The sequence below is a fragment of the Sapajus apella genome, unplaced genomic scaffold, assembly GCF_009761245.1.
Source record: "Sapajus apella isolate SASKATOON/1434 unplaced genomic scaffold, GSC_monkey_1.0 scaffold43, whole genome shotgun sequence".
NCBI lineage: Eukaryota > Metazoa > Chordata > Mammalia > Primates > Cebidae > Sapajus > Sapajus apella.
The window spans coordinates 12,903,807-12,921,228 of NW_022436983.1; the positions used below are offsets into that span (position 1 = coordinate 12,903,807).

General features: G+C 51.6%; 1 protein-coding gene across 6 annotated transcripts in view; it reads right to left on the reverse strand.

Moving 5' to 3' along the window:
- TMCO4 (transmembrane and coiled-coil domains 4) overlaps window positions 1-17,422 on the reverse strand; it is a 108,830-nt gene that overhangs the window by 4,605 nt on the left and 86,803 nt on the right. For all 6 annotated transcript variants that reach the window (XM_032300648.1, XM_032300650.1, XM_032300653.1 and 3 more), the window contains 2 exons: window positions 12,547-12,664; window positions 6,478-6,595 (listed from right to left, as the gene is read on the reverse strand). In XM_032300648.1, the coding sequence (XP_032156539.1) occupies window positions 6,478-6,595; window positions 12,547-12,664 (236 nt within the window). The remainder of the gene's footprint in view (window positions 1-6,477; window positions 6,596-12,546; window positions 12,665-17,422) is intronic.

Genomic DNA, 17,422 nt, shown 5'->3' on the forward strand with positions numbered 1-17,422 from the left:
GACTGCAGGCATGAGCCACCATGCCCTGCTCCAAACACTTTTACAGAGATGTTATGCAATTTGAGTTAGTGATACCTACCTAAAGGAGCTGGCAGGAAGAAATAATACAAACCATGAAGCACAGCACCTGGCACGCAGCAGGTACTTTGTAAATATGAGTTCCCTTACCTTAGATTCCTAGAAGTGAGGGATGGAGAGTAGGGAGTTAGCTAGGCTGATTGATTTGGGAGCCCAAGATGGCTGCTCAAGCTCCAGCCATCACGTCTGAATTCCATCCGGCAGAAACCTCAGACCCACAGGGATGAATGATAACTGCCTCTCTAAGGACAAACAAGAACTGCCTCCTTATACCTTTTTAATGTTGTAGAGGACTGGGGCCAGTGCTGGGTAGAAACAGGCCAGGAAGGAAGGGAGGTGTTTGTGGCCACTGGCTGCAGCTGATATCAGATGGAAATTCCACTGAACACTATCCTAGAACACACAGCTCTAGCCCTCCTTGGCTACAAGTTGGTCCAAGTCTCAGGCAACCCTAGCCACCGGGCCACCCCTCTGCAAAGACCCAGGGGAGCAGTTGCTAGGCAGAGGTCCAGTTTTACAGTTAGCTGCAGAGGTGAGAGAAGAGCGGGGAGGTAGGTTGGGAAAGGGCTTCTTGGCACCAGAAAGTTCTGGCGTCACTGATACTGGTGAAGATTCAGCCCCTGACCATCTCCCAGGCTGTCTTGATTGAATCTGCCAGCTGCCTGGATACACACTGGATGTGATGGGCGTGCAGAAGTCTTCCACGGCTTCCTGTGCTGGCAGGGGCCTCTGTGGACACCCCATGACAGCACTCATAACCTGTCATTGTCACATGCTCATGAGGTTGCGTTCTCTGACAAACTGAGCGCGGGGGAGCAGGGACCGCTTCTCACTCACCTCTGTGCCCCACAGCCAGCCCCGTGCATCATGGGAGCTCAGTGGTGACCAAATCCCCTCAGGTACAGATGGGGTCCAGCCCTTCCTCTTTCTGCCTCACAAGACACCCCAACTTACCCAATCAGAAGCTGCTATCACCCACCTCTGCCTGCCCCAATGACTCCTTCCAAGCCCATTAGGCCCCTTTGGGTGCTTTTACCTCTTGGACCTCAATTTCCTCATGTGTAAAATGGGGCTAATAAAATGGGCTAAAATAAAATAACACGTGGCCTGGCTGTGTGGCTGTGATGAGATAATACATGTAACAGGCTAATTGGCGCAGGGTTAGAGGTCACTACCAGAAGCCTCAGAGCTGTGTGAATGGAGGCAGTACCCAGGGAGTGGTTAAGAGCCCAGGTTCAGCTGGCTCTACCACTCACATTCCATGATGCTGCCTGCAGCCTCAGTTTCCACATCTGTACAACAGGTTGCCATAGCTATGCAGGATCTCTTTGAGGATCAAATGACTTATCCCCATAAAGCATGTGAGCTGTTGGCTACTGTGGTTATTATCGAGTGCCTACTTCATGCCAAGCCTTTTGCCAAGTTCTAGGCCACCTGGCATTTCCTCTGGGACATGAAGAGTCTTGCTGTGGGCTGGGTCTCTGCACCTCAGAAGCCTCATGAGTTGGTCCCTGGAGTGGCAAATCCCCCACCCACTATAACCCAGTTCCTACAAGGAGAAACTGAAGGGCAGGAGGGCAGCTTCATTCACCCCAGAAGGGGATGTTCACAAAGGGCCCTGCTGCATGGCTGCCCCGGCAGGGATAAGACAGGTCCTATAGGTCTCCGTTGGGAGCAGAGGGTGGCCAGCGCTTTCCCTAACGGCAGTAACGAAACCTCCCTTGCCAGCAACTTCTCCAGCAAAATGTTTTCAAGGAAAACAGGAGGCCAGCACAAAGGCAGTGCTAATTACCTCTAATTACCCAGAATAGGAAAGCACTGCTTTTGGTGATGTGCTCCTAATGTGATAAAAAGCTATTATTAGGCAGGAGCTGGGAAGCTGCCATGAAAACAGTCTGAGGAGGGAGTGGAGTCTCCAAAGCTGCTGGTCCCAGAGGCAAACAAACTGGAGGTGGTGGCAGGGGCAGGCCAGGAGCGACTATGATTAAAGGAGGACCTACTGTGCGTCAAACATTTACATGCACTGCCCTGAAACTTAGGCATTTCCACCATTTCCTAGATGAGGACACAGACACAGAGAGGTTAAGTAACTGGCCCAAGGTCACAAAACCAGTAAACCAGAGGCAGAGCCAGGATTCTAAGCCAGGCCTCTCTGGTGCCAAAGGCTGTGCTCTTCCTACCACATTCCATTCCCAGTAGAAATCAGATCGTGCAAAGGCTTTGCAGCATTAAAGGCTACTTTCTTCTGCAGATGCCTTTTATCTCTGATTCTTCCGGCAAAGGGAGACTCCTGGGGTGCTGAGGTGCAAAGTCCCTGCTCCCCTTCACCCCATTCATGGTACAGGGACCTTGAATAGGACACAGAGCCCTGGACACAGGTCAGGAGGCAACAGCTCTGAGTCCTGTTGACAGTGACAGGATGCAGCCAAGTGCCTAGGCAGGTAGGGGTGGGTCACTGGTGAAACCCCACCTTCAAGCCAAAAAAACAGGCTGAAAGACCGAACTGCCGATCCCAGATGAAAACCGCAACCCAGAGTGAGAACTTCTGTTCCTGTTTGCCCACCCTATTCTGAGCACATAAAAGCCCCGAGCTCAGCGACACTGGGGTGGCGGGGGCTTTCCTGCCTTTGGGTAGGGGAACCACCCCCACATCTCCTCTCCGCAGAAAGCTGTTTCATCACTCAATAAAACTCCCGGCCTTGCCTACTCTTCAATTGTCAGCATATCCTCATTCTTCTCAGATGCTGGACAAGAGCACGGGACCCACCAAGTGCGGGTACCCAGAAGGGCTGTCACACTGGGCTTCTGCTTCTGCCCTCACCAGCTGCCCCACGCGATGGAGCCAGGGGCCGGCTGAGCTGTCAATACATCGCCATTCAATGGGCTGCGGATGGTGGAACTAAAGCAGCTCATTAGCACACTAACACCCCCTCTGGGGCTTTAGGGTTGCGGGTACTGGGGCCTGGGTGCTGCCACATTCCCCTTAAGGCGACATGCCTGGTCTGGCCACAGGCCCCGCGTGGAGCTTGCTCCTGTGTCGGTGCTTGGAGTGGTCAGTCAGACCCCACACTTGCTTGTTCACATGCTCCCTCCTGCAAGGGGCTGCGTGTGGCGGGCTGAGTAGACGGGAGACCCCTGCTGCAAGTGTGGCAACAGGGCCGAGAGAAAAATCCTGTGTCACTGTGGTTCGCTGGCCTTTTGATTCAGCTGACCTCATTCCTACAGGGACGTGGGGAGCACAGCTTCCAACCTGGGTTCAGAGTCCAAACCTACAACTCTGGCTATGACTCCATGCTCCTGAGTCTCAGTTTCCCAATCTGTGATTTGGGAATGTTTAATACGTCCTCTAGGGAGCTGCGAGGTTCACAGCACGTGTGCCAAGTCTATCTGGGATGAAGTTGGTCTTAAAGGCTTCTTGTGGCTCCGGGACAGACGCCCATACCTGTCCTGTGAAGGCTCTTAACTAGGAGCAACGAGTTTTATAAATGGATGAGTCTAGAAACACCTGTTACTCTACCCCAGCTTGTAGTTAGGAAAGTCAGGAAGACACAGGGTGGCTTCATTTGTGCTCCTCCGGTGGGTTAGGAATTATGTCTTAGGGCCCTGGAAGTTATTTTTTTTTTGACATGGAGTCTAGCTCTGTCGCCCAGCCTGGAGCGCAGAGGCGCCATCTTGGTTCACTGCAACCTCTGCCTCCCTAGTTCAAGTGATTCTCCTGCCTCAGCCTCCCAAGTAGCTGGGACTACAGGCGCCCACCACCATGTCCAGCTAATTTTTGTATTTTTAGTGGAGATGGGGTTTTGCCATCTCTGCCTCCCTAGTTCAAGCGATTCTCCTGCCTCAGCCTCCCGAGTAGCTGGGACTACAGGTGTGCAGCACCACATCTGGCTAACTTTTTGTATTTTAGTAGAGATGGGGTTTCACCATATTGGCCAGGCTGGTCTCGAACTCCTGACCTCGTGATTTGCCTGCCTCAGCCTCCCAAAGTGCTGGGATTACAGGCGTGGGCCACCGTGGCTGCCAGGGCCCTGGGAGTTTAAGGGTGAAGATACAAGTAAGAATGAATTGGCTCCAGTGACCTGGTGTCAGGCTGAGTGAGAGGCCTGGGTGACCTCTGGGCAGGGACATGGCTGATAGACTTCATGGGCAGCAGCACCTGAAGTTTTGATTTTGTTTTTTGTGGAAGAATTCCCCCATGTTATCAAATGCTCAGTCAAGTCTCGAAAAACATGCAGCCCAGTGTGAGCCGCCCTGGGGTGGCAGGGGTGGGTCAGGGGCCTAGCTTCATCGGCCATTGAGATGCAGTGGCAGAGTGGTCAGAACAGGCAGCTGCTGAGGCGGAATGGGGAAGCCAGAGTGCCCCTCAAGCCAGGGGACTTTTAGATGCCTAGAAAGGAGTCTAGTCTGTCTTCAGGTAGGATGTGCTCAAACTACCATTAGTGGAAACTGGGAGATATGGTTTAGCTGTGTCCCCACTGACATCTCAAGTTGAACTGTATTCCCATAAACCCCATGTGTTGTGGGAGGGACCCAGTGGGAGATAATGGAATCATGGGGTGGTTTCCGCCATACTGTTGTCTCGGTAGTGAATAAGTCTCCTGAGATCTGATGGCTTTATAAGGGGAAATCTCTTTTGCTTGGCTCTCATTCTCTCTTGTCTGCCACCATGTAAGACGTGCCTTTCATCTTCCACCATGATGGTGAGGCCTCCCCAGCTACGTGGAACTGTAAGTCCATTAAACCTCTTTTTCTTTATAAATTGCCCAGTCTCAGGTATGTCTTTATCAGCAGCGTGAAAACGGACTAATACACAGATAACACTTGATAAATGGCAGCCAACGACATAATAACCACAAACCAAAGATTCTGTTCTCAGGGTCCCCTGACATTGCAAGGGGTTGTATGGGCTGAAGTTGGCCTGTGCTTGTAGTTACAGCTTATTTCTGCCCACCCCCATCCTCTTCCCCTGTGGGGCACCTCTCCCACTGTTTCTCATCCCTGCCTGGGCTGGGGCTACATTCTTTAGCTTCAGACCTGGGTTCGAGTCCTGCTTTGCCATGTTCTGGCAGTGTGACCCTGGAATGCCTCTAAGCCTCAGTGACCTTGTCTACACAATAGGGACAGTAGCGGCTGTAAAAGGCTTAGGGCAGGCTGGGAGCAGTGGCTCACACCTGTAATCCTAGCACTGTGGGAGGCTGAGGCAGGTAGATCACCTGAGGTCAGGAGTTTGAGAACAGCCTGACTAATGTGGCGAAACCCTGCCCCTATTAAAAATACCAAAAAAAAAAAAAAAAAAAATTAGCTGGGCGTAGTGGTGGGAGCCTGTAATCCCAGCTACTAGGGAGGCCTAGGCCGAAGGATTGATTGAACCTGGGAGGTGGAGGTTGCAGTGAGCCAAGATCGCGCCACCGCACTCCAGCCCGGGCAACAGAGTGAGATCCCATCTCAAAAAAAAAAAAGAAAAGAAAAATTCAAGTGGGGTTTGTGTGGCTGCCCAGCAGGTGCCCTCCTACCCCATTCCCTGCAAGAATTCTTTCTGACCATCTGCCCCTGCACCCCAGCCTAGTTTTAGCTGCATGGGAACCCTCAGGGAGTATGTTTAAAATGTGGACTTATGGCTCTGCCCCTAGAGACTGATGTAGAAGTTTTGGGTAGTGGGACCCTGGGCTCTGCATTTTAAAGACATTCCCCAGATGCCCTGCTCTGCATCCCATCCTTCCACAGTCTGGCAGGTGGGTGCTTCTGCTTTTGGTCTAGCCTAAAGCTTTCCACCTGTGTCCTCTGCTTGCTCCAGCTGCTTCTGGCGGAGACACATAGTCCTGACTAGTGAGCTGAGACAGGGCTGTTGGGCAGCCCTTGGTGGAGGGGACTGAGGAGTGGGGAACGGCAGAATTACAGGAGGAAGAGTGAGGGCTCTGGAGGTTCAAATCCAGTCCTGGTCCCGTTCATTGCTAATTGTGTATCTGTGTGGTTTTTGTTTTTTAGAGACAGGGTTGTGCTCTGACGCCCAGGCTGCAGTGTGGTGGCATGATCACGGCTCACTGCAGCCTCGATCTCCTAGGCTCAAGTGATCCTCCCACCTCAGCCTCCTGAGAAGCTGGGAGTACAGGCACATGCCAACACAACCAGCTAATTTAAATTTTTTTTTATAGAGATGGGGTTTTGCCATGTTGTCCAGGCTGGTCTCAAATTCCTGGGCTCAAGGGATCTGCCCTTCTCAGTCTCCCAAAGTGCCAGGGTTACAGGCATGAGCCAGTGCGCCTGACTCCAAATGAATTCTTATTATCTCTCTCCTGTGGCGTGGAACAGGCTGGGGCCACTGTCTCCATGGGACAGGGGTGGCTGGGCTGCAGCAACTAAGCAAATGCAAAGCCCCAGGGGGGACAGGCCAACACTCACCACGGAGGTCAGGTCCACGTTCTCCACCCTCCTGTCCTGCAGCAGCACGGGCTGCAGGCCGGCGACGCGGAGCTGCACCGAGGATGTGCGGTACACGAAACTCAGCAGCCAGTCTCCCCTGTGGGAGGGCAGAGAAGTGTGCAAACATTAGCATCAACAGCCTCGGACAGCCCCAGGACAGGATGGGCCAGGCTGCCTCCTGGGGAGGCCTGGCAGGACCGGAGCTTCTGCGGGAAAACAGGGCCCCTGATTGCACGGTGGGGATGATGATGGTGGAAGCAGCAACAGCTGATGCTTTTGGAGCCTGGCCTGGGGCCAGGCATGGTGCCTTGGGCTCTGCACAAACACCAGGTAGCTCAATGAAGGCTGTCTGCTTTGTTCCCAGCTGGGTCTCCAGAGCTAAGAACAGTGTCTGGCATGCAATAGAGGAATATCTGCTCAATGAATGAATGAGGAATCTGGATAAAGTTCTCGAAAAGTCAGCATGTGGCTCAGGAGAGTTGCTCCCAGCTCGGGAAAGGTGGCTTGTCCAGGGCTCCCTGGAAAAAGAAAGGCAGAGGAGGTCCGCCTGTGAAGAGGGGAGGAGCTCTGGGGTCTAGGTGCCCTGTCTGTGGGCTGGAGGGACCAGCTTGGCCTTCCTAGGACAGGCTCTGCCCAGGCTGCAGGTCCTCCCTGCCCTCAGCTATCAGAGGAGGCGAGGGTGGTTGTCTTGGCAGTCACAGCGCCGCGAACATTCCTCTGCTTTCAGAGGTGCTGTGACCCCCACTCCCTGAACCTGCCCCCAGCCAAACACTGCCCCTAGGCTATCCAGAGGAAATGACCTTGGACCCTCTGCTGCCCATTTCTTCAGGTGCAACGAGCACTATCTACAGAGGACGTGGTCCGAGGGGCCCCTCAAGGCAGCCTTCCCTTGTAAACCCTTGAACTGTCTCGGGATGTAGCTGGCCCATCCCAGGGCCATGCCCTTGGCCTTGCCGCCCAGCAAATCTGAGCACAGGAAGGTTCTGTTCTCCCCTCAGCACCCCAGACTCAGATCCAACTCAGCCCATCCGGCTGTCTCTTATTTGGACTAATTCCGACTCTGGTTTGCATCGTGTTATTTTTGCATATTTGATCTGAAAGAAGGACCCTCCCTCACTGCAGGGGGTAAGAATGGCTGAGAGGTAGGAGGCTGGGGCTGGAGTCCCAGTGGCCCTGTTTATGCGCCCTGCTGTGTGACCACATGCAAGTCCCCCACCTGTCTGGGACGCAAGGGGTGCTGGTGTTCTCTGGGCCTCTCCAAGTTCTGACCCTCTGTGGTCTCTGAGCATGTGGGTTCATGAGTAGGTGCCTCTCTGAAAACCCCTAGGAGGCCTGGGTTCCTGAGTTGAAGGGTCCTCTACAGGCTCTCCTTTTGTGTCCCAAAATGAGCTCACCCATCCCTAACTCCTTCCCCACTGTCATCTGCCCAGTCCTTTAAGTAGAAACCAATGTCTTGGATGCCTCCTCCCCATGGCCAAATTATCGGAGTTCTGCCAATTCTTCCTCCCTTCTTCCCTCCAATACCTGTCCCTTCTGCCCCAGCCCTGAGAGCAGGCAATCCTCCCTCCCCACACCATGGATGAATGCAATGGCCTCCTCACCCGGCTCCCTGCTCCTGGCCTCACTTACCTTGAGCCACTGGGGCCTTTCTAAAACACCCATCTGACCACTGCCCTCCCTTAGAAGCAGACCATGGCTCTCCATTGCATATGGGCTTTCTCATCTAGAAAATTCCTTCACTCTCTCCAGAGAATAATGCTTTCGGGTCCTGATGATCATCGCAATATTGAGGGCCCAAGAACAACTGTCTAAGAATGGATGGTTGTAGGGCGCAGTGGCTCATGCCTGTAATCCCAGAACTTTAGGAGGCTGACGTGGGAGGATTGAGGATTGCTTGGGCCCAGGCGTTTGAGACCAGCCTAGGCAACATAGGGAGACCTCATCTCTACAAAACACACAAAAATTAGCTGTGTGTGGTGGTGAGTGCCTCTGGTCCCAGCTACTTGGCAGGCTGAGGCAGGAGGATCACCTAAGCCCAAGGTGGCTGGGGCTGCAGTGAGCCATGATTGTGCCACTACACTTCAGCCTGGGCAACAGAGTGAGACCTTGTCCCAAAAAAAAAAAAAAAAAAAAAAAAGACTGGACAGCTAGAGGGAAAAAAAAGGGAAATCTACGCAAGTTGTTTTATTGAACTTTTCATAAGAATCCAGCATATCAAATACTGGATATGAGGATGGTCGGGAAATGTTACAATACAGCTGGGTATAAATGCGCAAAGACAGCGTCATCCCTCCAAAATTATTTCTGTTGTAATTATGACAACATTTTAGTTAACATGTGAATTACATGTATTTATACTCACATAGGATGTAGGGACAGAGCAGGAACACAGGTTAGAAGATTCTGTACCCTCTCACTGTGCTGAGCAAACTAGGGGCCTTTACTGGCATTTAAGACCTTCTTCACCCAGCTCTCGACCACACAGAGCCAGGTTCAATTCCCCCCTTGTCAATTAGGAGCTGTGTGACCGTGGACAGGTTGTTTGACCTTTCTAAGCCTCGGTCTCGTGAGGGTATCTTAGTTCCCAGTGTTGGTGGGAGCGTTAACTGAGGTGGCACAGGTTACACACAGGTGTCAGGGAGCCTCAGGCATGGCTATGAGTGCCTGTGCTGGGCCTGTGTGTGCTGTGTCGCCTCCCTCTGGCTCAGTCTGCACTTCCAGCCGCTGATCAGAGTTTCTATATCCATCCTTTTAAAATTCACCTTGGACATCCCCTCCTCCAGGGAGTGCCCCTGGGCCTCTCCACCCAATACTATCTATTTCTTTTTTGAGACAGGGTCTCGCCCTGTTGCCCAGGCTGGAGTGCAGTGGCACAATCTTGCCTCATTGCAGCCCCTGCCTCCTGGGCTCAAGCCATCCTCCCACCTCAGCCTCCCAAGTTGCTGGGACTATAGGCGTGAGCCACCATGCCTGGTTAACTTTTTTTTTTTTTTTTTTTTTTGAGACATAGTCTTACTCTGTTGCCTAGGCTGGAGTGCAGTGGCACAATCTTGCCTCATTGCAGCCTCTGCCTCCTGGGCTCAAGCCATCCTCCCACCTCAGCTTCCCAAGTAGCTGGGACTACAGGTGTGCACCATCATGCCTGCTAATTTTTATATTTTTTTGTAGAGACAGGGTTTTGCCATGTTGTTCAGGCTGGTCTTGAACTCCTTTCTGGGCTCAAGCGATCCTCCTGCCTCGGCCTCCCAAAGTGCGGGGATTAGAGGTGCAAGCTCTAATCAGGTCACTGCGCCTGGCCTCCATCCAAACCGATTATTTGTTCACCCCTTGTGTGGCTGGTACTTCTTTCTTTATGCTGTTTGCTACACATCCTCCTGTGTTTCCCCTTTTCTAGAAAGGCAGAGAGCTCCCTGAGGGCAGGCCTGTGCCTTAGTCATCCCTGTATCCTCAGCTGAACCGGGAACTGGCTGCTGCTCTCTCCCAGGCCCTCCAGGCGAAGCTGATGTGCAAACCCCAGGCTGAACCACTGCTGCCTGCTGAAGGCAGACACAGCTCACCCACCAGGCCTCAAGCCACCTGCAGGCAGGGATCCTTCCTATTCCTTCTTCTGTCATCCCCTCCACACATGGCACCTGGGGCCGAGCCCACAGGGTGGCCTCTTGTCCGTGGGCTGCAAGGAGCCCCGCCGAGGACTCAGAATGCAGCCCTCTCATGGTGGGGTGAGACAGGCCTGAGCTCATATCCTGGCTCTGCCTGTGGGACCCTGGGAGAGCCATTTGCTTCTCTTTGAGCTTCACTTCTTCAAGGATGTGATAGGCAGCTGTGCTATCACTGCAGCTAGCTTCCAGAAGGTTCCTGAATAGCCCAGGTAAGTGAGTGGATTTACAAAGAGCTTTATTAATGTAAATTACACATGAGTAAACTTGTGAAGTTGGGTAGTGCTAGCCTGAATCCCCTTCCCTCTCACCCCCAACGTTTAAGTTCACAGCAACCAAAAGGCCTTTGGAGGCCAAGAATCTGAACTCCTGGCTGGGGCTTAATTTAACCAAGAAACTACAGTTGTTTTGATGTACACTCTCTCCCCTTCCCTCCTTCCCTTTCTTCTTTGTGCTCCTCCTCCTCCTTCCTCTCCATAGAGAGATGCCCCGGGTCTCATAAAATAATTGAAAACCGAGTGTATGCGCCTCAGTTCTCAGCAGAACAGATGGGTTTAATAAGGTTTTGCTGAGTTCCCACTGCACACATGCAATGTTAATTCTTTCCCTTTGCTGTTTATAAAAAGTACTAAAAAATCATGTGCTAGGTAAGTATGCCAAGTAATAAACATAACTGTTATCGTTTAATACCTACTAAGTGCCAGTTCTTCTGCTTCATAATGTCACTTAATCTTCCCAGGACCTCTGTACGGGAGGGACTATTATTCTTATTTTATAGGTGGGGTCACTGAATTCAGGGAAGTTGTTTGTCTAGACACACTCAAAAGGTAAATGGCAGAGGCAAGATTTTTTTTTTTCTTAATTTTGGATGGAGTCTGGCTCTGTCACCAGACTGGAGTGCAGTGGCACGAGCTCAGCTCACTGCAACCTTCACCTCCCAAGACCAAGTGATTCCTCTGCCTCAGCCTCCCGAGTAGCTGGGACTACAGGACCACCAGGCCCAGCTACTTTTTTTCATATTTTAGTAAGGACGAGTTTTCACCATGTTGGCCAGGACGGTCTCTGTCTTCCGACCTCGTGATCCGCCTGACTTGGCCTCCCAAAGTGCTGGGATTACAGGTGTGAGCCACCACGCCCAGCCTCAGGGGCCAGATTTTAATCTAGGACTGCCTCACATCAGTCTTTGTCCATTCCTTTTCTTCTTCTTAATTTTTATGTATTTTTTTGAGATGGAGTCTTGCTCTTGTTGCCCAGGCTGGAGTACGGTGGTGCAATCTCGGCTCACTGCAACCTCCGCCTCCCGGGTTCAAGTGATTGTCCTGCCTCAGCCTCCTGCCACACTGCCTGGCCCAAGGTTGGTGCTCCCTGAGTTTGCTGAATGAATATCCCAAGTGATTGATGACGATGATTGAAAAAAACAGGAACATCACCTGTCATTCACAAAGCATGTATGTACCATGCACACACATACACACATGTGAACATGGACAATCATGTGCACACGTGCATGTACATACATGCAAACACGCACACACGTGCAGCTCTGTAAATCCTTCAAGCATCATCACAGCTCTGAGGACTGTTGCTACCAGTATCCCTCTTTTACTGATGGAGAAACGAAGGCAGGTGTTAGAACCCAGGCCTGCGTGCTTCCAAATCATGAGCCTTAAACATCGCTGCTCTGAAAACACCTTCGCTTCATCCAGAGGCTGGATGCATGGGGCTTCTTCTTAGGTTAGTCTTAAGAGGCTCAGTTTTGGGTTTCATCCTCTCCTGCCCCAAAGTCTGGGTCACAACTTTGGCTGAAACCCCGAACCTCCTCCTTCTTAACCCCAAACAAGGGTTGCTTCCTTTCCAGCCCCACAGCCGCCAGCCTCCACGGGCCCCTCCTCTGTTTGGGTAGAGGCTCCCACACGCCGTCAGCCTCCTGTTCTAGCACCCTGCCCTGCCTCCAAGGCAGCGCTCAGAAAGCTCAGCCTAAGCCCCCAGCCCCTCCTTCACTGCCACAGACTAACCTAGAAGCCTCCTAGGCCTCGTTCAAAGACCTCCCAATCTTTGTTGTTCTGTCTGTGACCCACTCGCCCATGTCCCTTCCCCCAGCTCCAACCAGGCCAAGCCGCCCCAGCCTCTTCAGTCATCCTGCTGCTCTCAGGCCTGACAAAAGAATATCTCAGGACCCCCCCGCTGTCTATCATCCTAGTGGAGAGATGCTGCCCAGATCAGATCACCTGGCCTGGGCTTGCTCCTTACAGGGCTGGTGCCCGGCCAGTTCCTGGGATCTTCCAGAACACGGATTAGGTCTCAAATATGTATATCTCCAACATAGGGCCTGGGAGTACTAAGCGCTCAGTAAGCACTTTCACCTCCCTGCGGGCATGAAGTTTGGACGGACCTGCAGTAGCCATTGATGATCCTCCCAGACACCACCTTCCGGAAAGGCTCCCAGTGCTTGGCTTCTCCCTCCACAGGCGCGCCCAGCAGGACCACGTCCTCGATGATCCCTTGGCAATCTGGCAAAAGAGTCCAGAAAAGGCCGTCAGTATCCCTGGCCACAGAGGGTGCCAGGAAGGACTCTCCAACAGCAATGGAGGAGACAAATGTCTCACACATACACATGCACACACGTGAACATGGACAACCATGTGCATATGTGCACGCACACACATGCAAACACGCAAACACAAGCATGCACAGGCATGGAGGTTGCCACCTACTGAGTTCCAGACCTTGAGTCAAGGCTCTTACATGCCTAATCCATTCATTCAAAGCTTCATAAACCCCATTTTATTTACTTAATTTTAATTTTTTTTTTTTTGAGACAGTGTCTCGTTCTGTTGCCCAGGTTGGTGCAGTGGGGTGATCTCAGGTCACTGCAACCTCCGCCTCCCAGGTTCAAGTGATTCTCCTGCCTCAGCTTCCCTAGTAGCTGGGATTACAGGCACGCACCACCACACCTGATTATTTTTTGTACGTTTAGTAGAGATGGGGTTTCCCAGTGTTGGCCAGGCTGGTCTCGAACTCCTGACCTCAGGTGATCCTCACACCTTGCTGGGATTACAGGTGTGGGCCACCACGCCCGGCTTCATTATCACCATTTTAGAGTTAAGGAAAACCAAAGCCATCTGCAAGATCACATGGCTAAGTTCCAACACAGCCTGAGCTGGAACCCAGGTCTCTCTCCACCACCCACGAAGCTTACACCAGCTGTGGACTGTGGATGGATGTCTTCCTTCAGAAAAGACTAACAGGCCCTGCATCATCTTGCATGCCAGATGGGAGACACCAGTGCCTTCCTCTGCAAAAGGGTCCCTGGGATCTGTGCAGACTGGGTAGGAGAAGGGGGGTAAAGAGGAGATGGTGTGAATAGGTCCTGGGGTCAGGGAGAGCATTCGTCAGCTGCATCGATCTAATGATTCATGAACTATTTCAGGTCAGGGCTATTCAAAGTGCGATCTGGGCTAGGGGTGGTGGCTCACCTAGTGTTGGTACCCCCAGCATTTTGGGAAGGTGAAGCATAAGGATCACTTCAGCCCAGGAATTCAAGACCAGTTTAGACAATATAGTGAGATCCCTGTCTTTAAAAAAGAAAAGAAAAGAAAAAAAAAAAAAACAGGCTGGGGCCAGGTGCAGTGGTTTACGCCTGCAATCCCAGCATTTTGGGAAGCCAAGGCCAGGTCACTTAAGGCCAGGATTTAGAGATCAGCCTTGCCAGCATGGCAAAACCCCATCTCTACTAAAAATATAAAAATTAGCTGGGTGTGGTGGCAGAAGCCCGTAATCCCAGCTATTTGGGAAGCTGAGGCACGAAAACTGCTTGAAACCGGAGGGCAGAAGTTGCAGTGAGCCGAGATTAGGACACTGTACTCCAGCCTGGGCCACAAAGTGAGAATCCGTCACACACACAAAATTAGCTGGGCATGGTGGTGCACACCTGTAGTCTCAGCTACTTGGGAAGCTGAGGCAGGGAGATGGCTTGAGCCCAGGAGTTTGAGGCCACAATGAGCTATGATCACACCAGTGCACCCCAGCCTGGGTGACCAAGCCAGACCTGGTCTCAAAACCAACAAGCAAATAAACACCAAGCTGTAATCCAATTGTTCTGTAGGTCAGAAATAGAGAGGCAGCCTGTCTTTTTAAATCCTGCTGCGGACTGGAAACCAGTAGTTCCCAGATGGGCGTGTGGACCAGGCGCCAAGAAACGCTGCTCTGGACAAACAAGGGGTGCAAAGACACCCCTCATCCAGTCTCTGTCCCGTCTTCTGCTTTATTTTTCTCCTTGTCACCGATCATTGTTAATCATCTGTCTCCTCCTCTAACATGGAGGTTCAATGAGGGCAGGGACTCCAATTAGTGCCTTATTCACGGCAGTGTGGCAGGGCCCAGAACAGCACCGGGTACAGATTTGGTGCTCAATAAAGATTTGAATGAATGAATGAATCAGTGAATAAACATCTCTCTCTAGCAGAAAAACCAGTTTACAGGCTTTGACATCAGGTTCAAATTCCAGCTTAGCCACTTCTGAGCTATGGGACTTGAACCAAATCGGGTAATTTCTCCAAGCTTAAAAGAGGATGATGATGCTGACCTTATAGGGTCTTTATGAGGATTAAGTCACGTGGGAAAAACCCCAGCACAGTGAATGCACAGCAGGAGTTCGTGCCCCGACTGGCCTGCCTGGCCCCCTGCCTCCCCCATGTGGCTCTTTTCTTTTCTTTTTGAGATGCAGTCTCACTCTCGCCTAGCCTGGAGTGCAGCAATGCAATCTTGGCTCACTGCAACCTGCAACTTCCACCTCCCAGGTTCAAGCTATCCCCTGCCTCAACCTCCCAAGTAGCTACAGGCGTGCACCACCATGCCTGGCTATTTTTTTTTATTTTTAGTAGGGATGGGATTTCACCATTTTGGCCAGGCTGGTCTCAAACTCCTGACCTCAGGTGATCCGCCCGCCTTGGCCTCCCAAAGTGTTGGGATTACAGGTGTGAGCCACTGCACCTGGCTGACTCTTCCTTATGGTCTGAGTTCCCTCACACACTGGGAAGCCGCATGCTCAATTCATTTTTGGAAAATGTGCTTGGCTGGGGCAGCTTCGACCAGCTCTGCGACTCTTTTGCTGAGTGACACAGGACAGACGGCTTCCTCTCTCTGGGCTCCAGTTTCTAACCACAGTGGTTTTCCATTCGGGCTTCCACATCAGAGTTTGTCTGAATACAGGGCTCCAGGCCATTAAGAGTTTGAAAACCCTTGTACCAAGTTCTCTGAGTGCATCTCTGGCTCTGAGGTTAAAAGACTCCATAGCACAGAATTCTGATTTCACTCCTTTTGTTTCCAGGATGATGATAATCTGGCAGAATTTACAACTTCAGTAAACTGACAGTTTGTGGTGAACAGCAAGGATGGCTCAGATACCCTCCAACATAAGGGATATTTCAGGTGTTTTCGTTGTTGGCAAGGCTGTTGCTAAAAAGGCCCTTACAGATCAACACGATTTCCCTTGGAAGGCAAGGAAGCAGGCTCAGAGAGGGGATGGGGCTTGCCCAAGGTCACACAACCAGTGAGAATAATAAGCCTGGGACCAGAACCCAGACTGCACCCAGAGCTGCTGGCCTTTCTCTCTGCTGTCTGCAATAACAACGTGCACAGTGATCATACGCGGGTTATCGTTGCTCCCACAGTGCCAAATGGTGTAGACCCAGGGCTAACCATGAGCTCAGCAGCTTTCTCTGGGGGCCGGCCATTCAGGGCCCCTTCGCTGCCAAGCAGAGTCTTGTCTGCTAAGAGCTGGGGCTGCTTTTCAAGCCTTGGTGCTGCTGCTGCCTGCGGGGCTGGGACCCCTTGTGGCCAGCGGCAGTAACAACAGCACTCCTGAGCCACAGTCAGGATCCAGGGACAGTTGTCAGGAAAACCTAAAAAGGGAGTTGCCTGTGACTTTAAACTGAGACTTGTAGTGGAATCGCATAAAATGGTCCTGAGGCTGGGTGTGGTGGCTCACGCCTGTAATCCCAGAACTTTAGGAGGCTGAGGCAGGTGGATCACTTGAGGTCAAAAGTTCAGGACCATCCTGGTCAACACAGCGAAACCCTGCCTCTACTAAAAATACAAAAAATTAGCTGGACATGGTGGCAGACACCTCTAATCCCTGCTACTAGGGAGGCTGAGGCAGGAGAATTGCTTGAACCCAGGAGGCAGAGGTTGCAGTGAGCCGAGATCGCGCCATTGCACTCCAGTCTGGGTGACAAGAGCAAAACTCGTTAAAAAAAAAAAAAAAAAAAGTCCTGAGCACAGCCAAATCAAACTGGCAACACATTTACCCATCTCTGAAGCCGGATGGGCCGCTGCCAAGCTGGGACCCTCCCCTTTTCCTCCTTAGACAGTTGCCATGCCCAGATGTACACTTAGATTTTAAAGATTTGCTCCCTGCATGGCTGCAGACCTGGAGATAAGCTACGTGGCAGGCTCTAAGTAATGCATGGTGTTAGCTAAGGGGGGTTGGCAAGAATCACCTTAGACTGGGGTGTTCAATCCTTTGGCTTCCATTCGCCATGCTGGAAGAATTGTCTTGAGCCACACGTAAAATACGCTAACAATAGCTGATGAGCTAAAAAAAAAAAAAAAAAAAAAAATTTGCAAAAAAAATCTCATGCCGGGCGCGGTGGCTCACACCTGTAATCCCAGCATTTTGTGATGGTGAGGCAGGTGGATCACAAGGTCAGGAGTTCAAGACCAGCCTGGCCAACATGGTGAAACCCATTTCTACTAAACATACAAAAATTAGCTGGGCGTGGTGGTGGGCGCCTGTAATCCCAGCTACTCAGGAGGCAGAGGCAGAGAATTGCTTGAACCCAGGAGGCGGAGGTTGCAGTGAGCTGAGATTGTGCCACTGCACTCCAGCCTGGGTGACAGAGCAAGGCTCCATCTCGGAAAAAAAAAAAAAAAAAGAAAATCTCACAACTCTTTGAGTAAACTTTTTGAGAAAGTTTACTAGTTTGTGTTGAGCTGCATTCGAAGCTGTCCTGGGTGCATGCGGCCAGCACACCACTGTTTGGACAAGCTTGCCCTAGACCCACCCAAGGTAGATGTGGACAGGAGATCAGAGCCCATTACTACCTGACTGTTCCTGAATGGAAACCTACTGGAAAAAGATGATACTGGCTGCTGTCATAGCTGCTGGAAAAAAAAAAGTCAAAATCCACTATTTGGTTCAAAACCATGTAATACTAGAAGACTTCAGCCTTCTGGTAAACTACAAAAAATCCTCACTCAGGTACTGC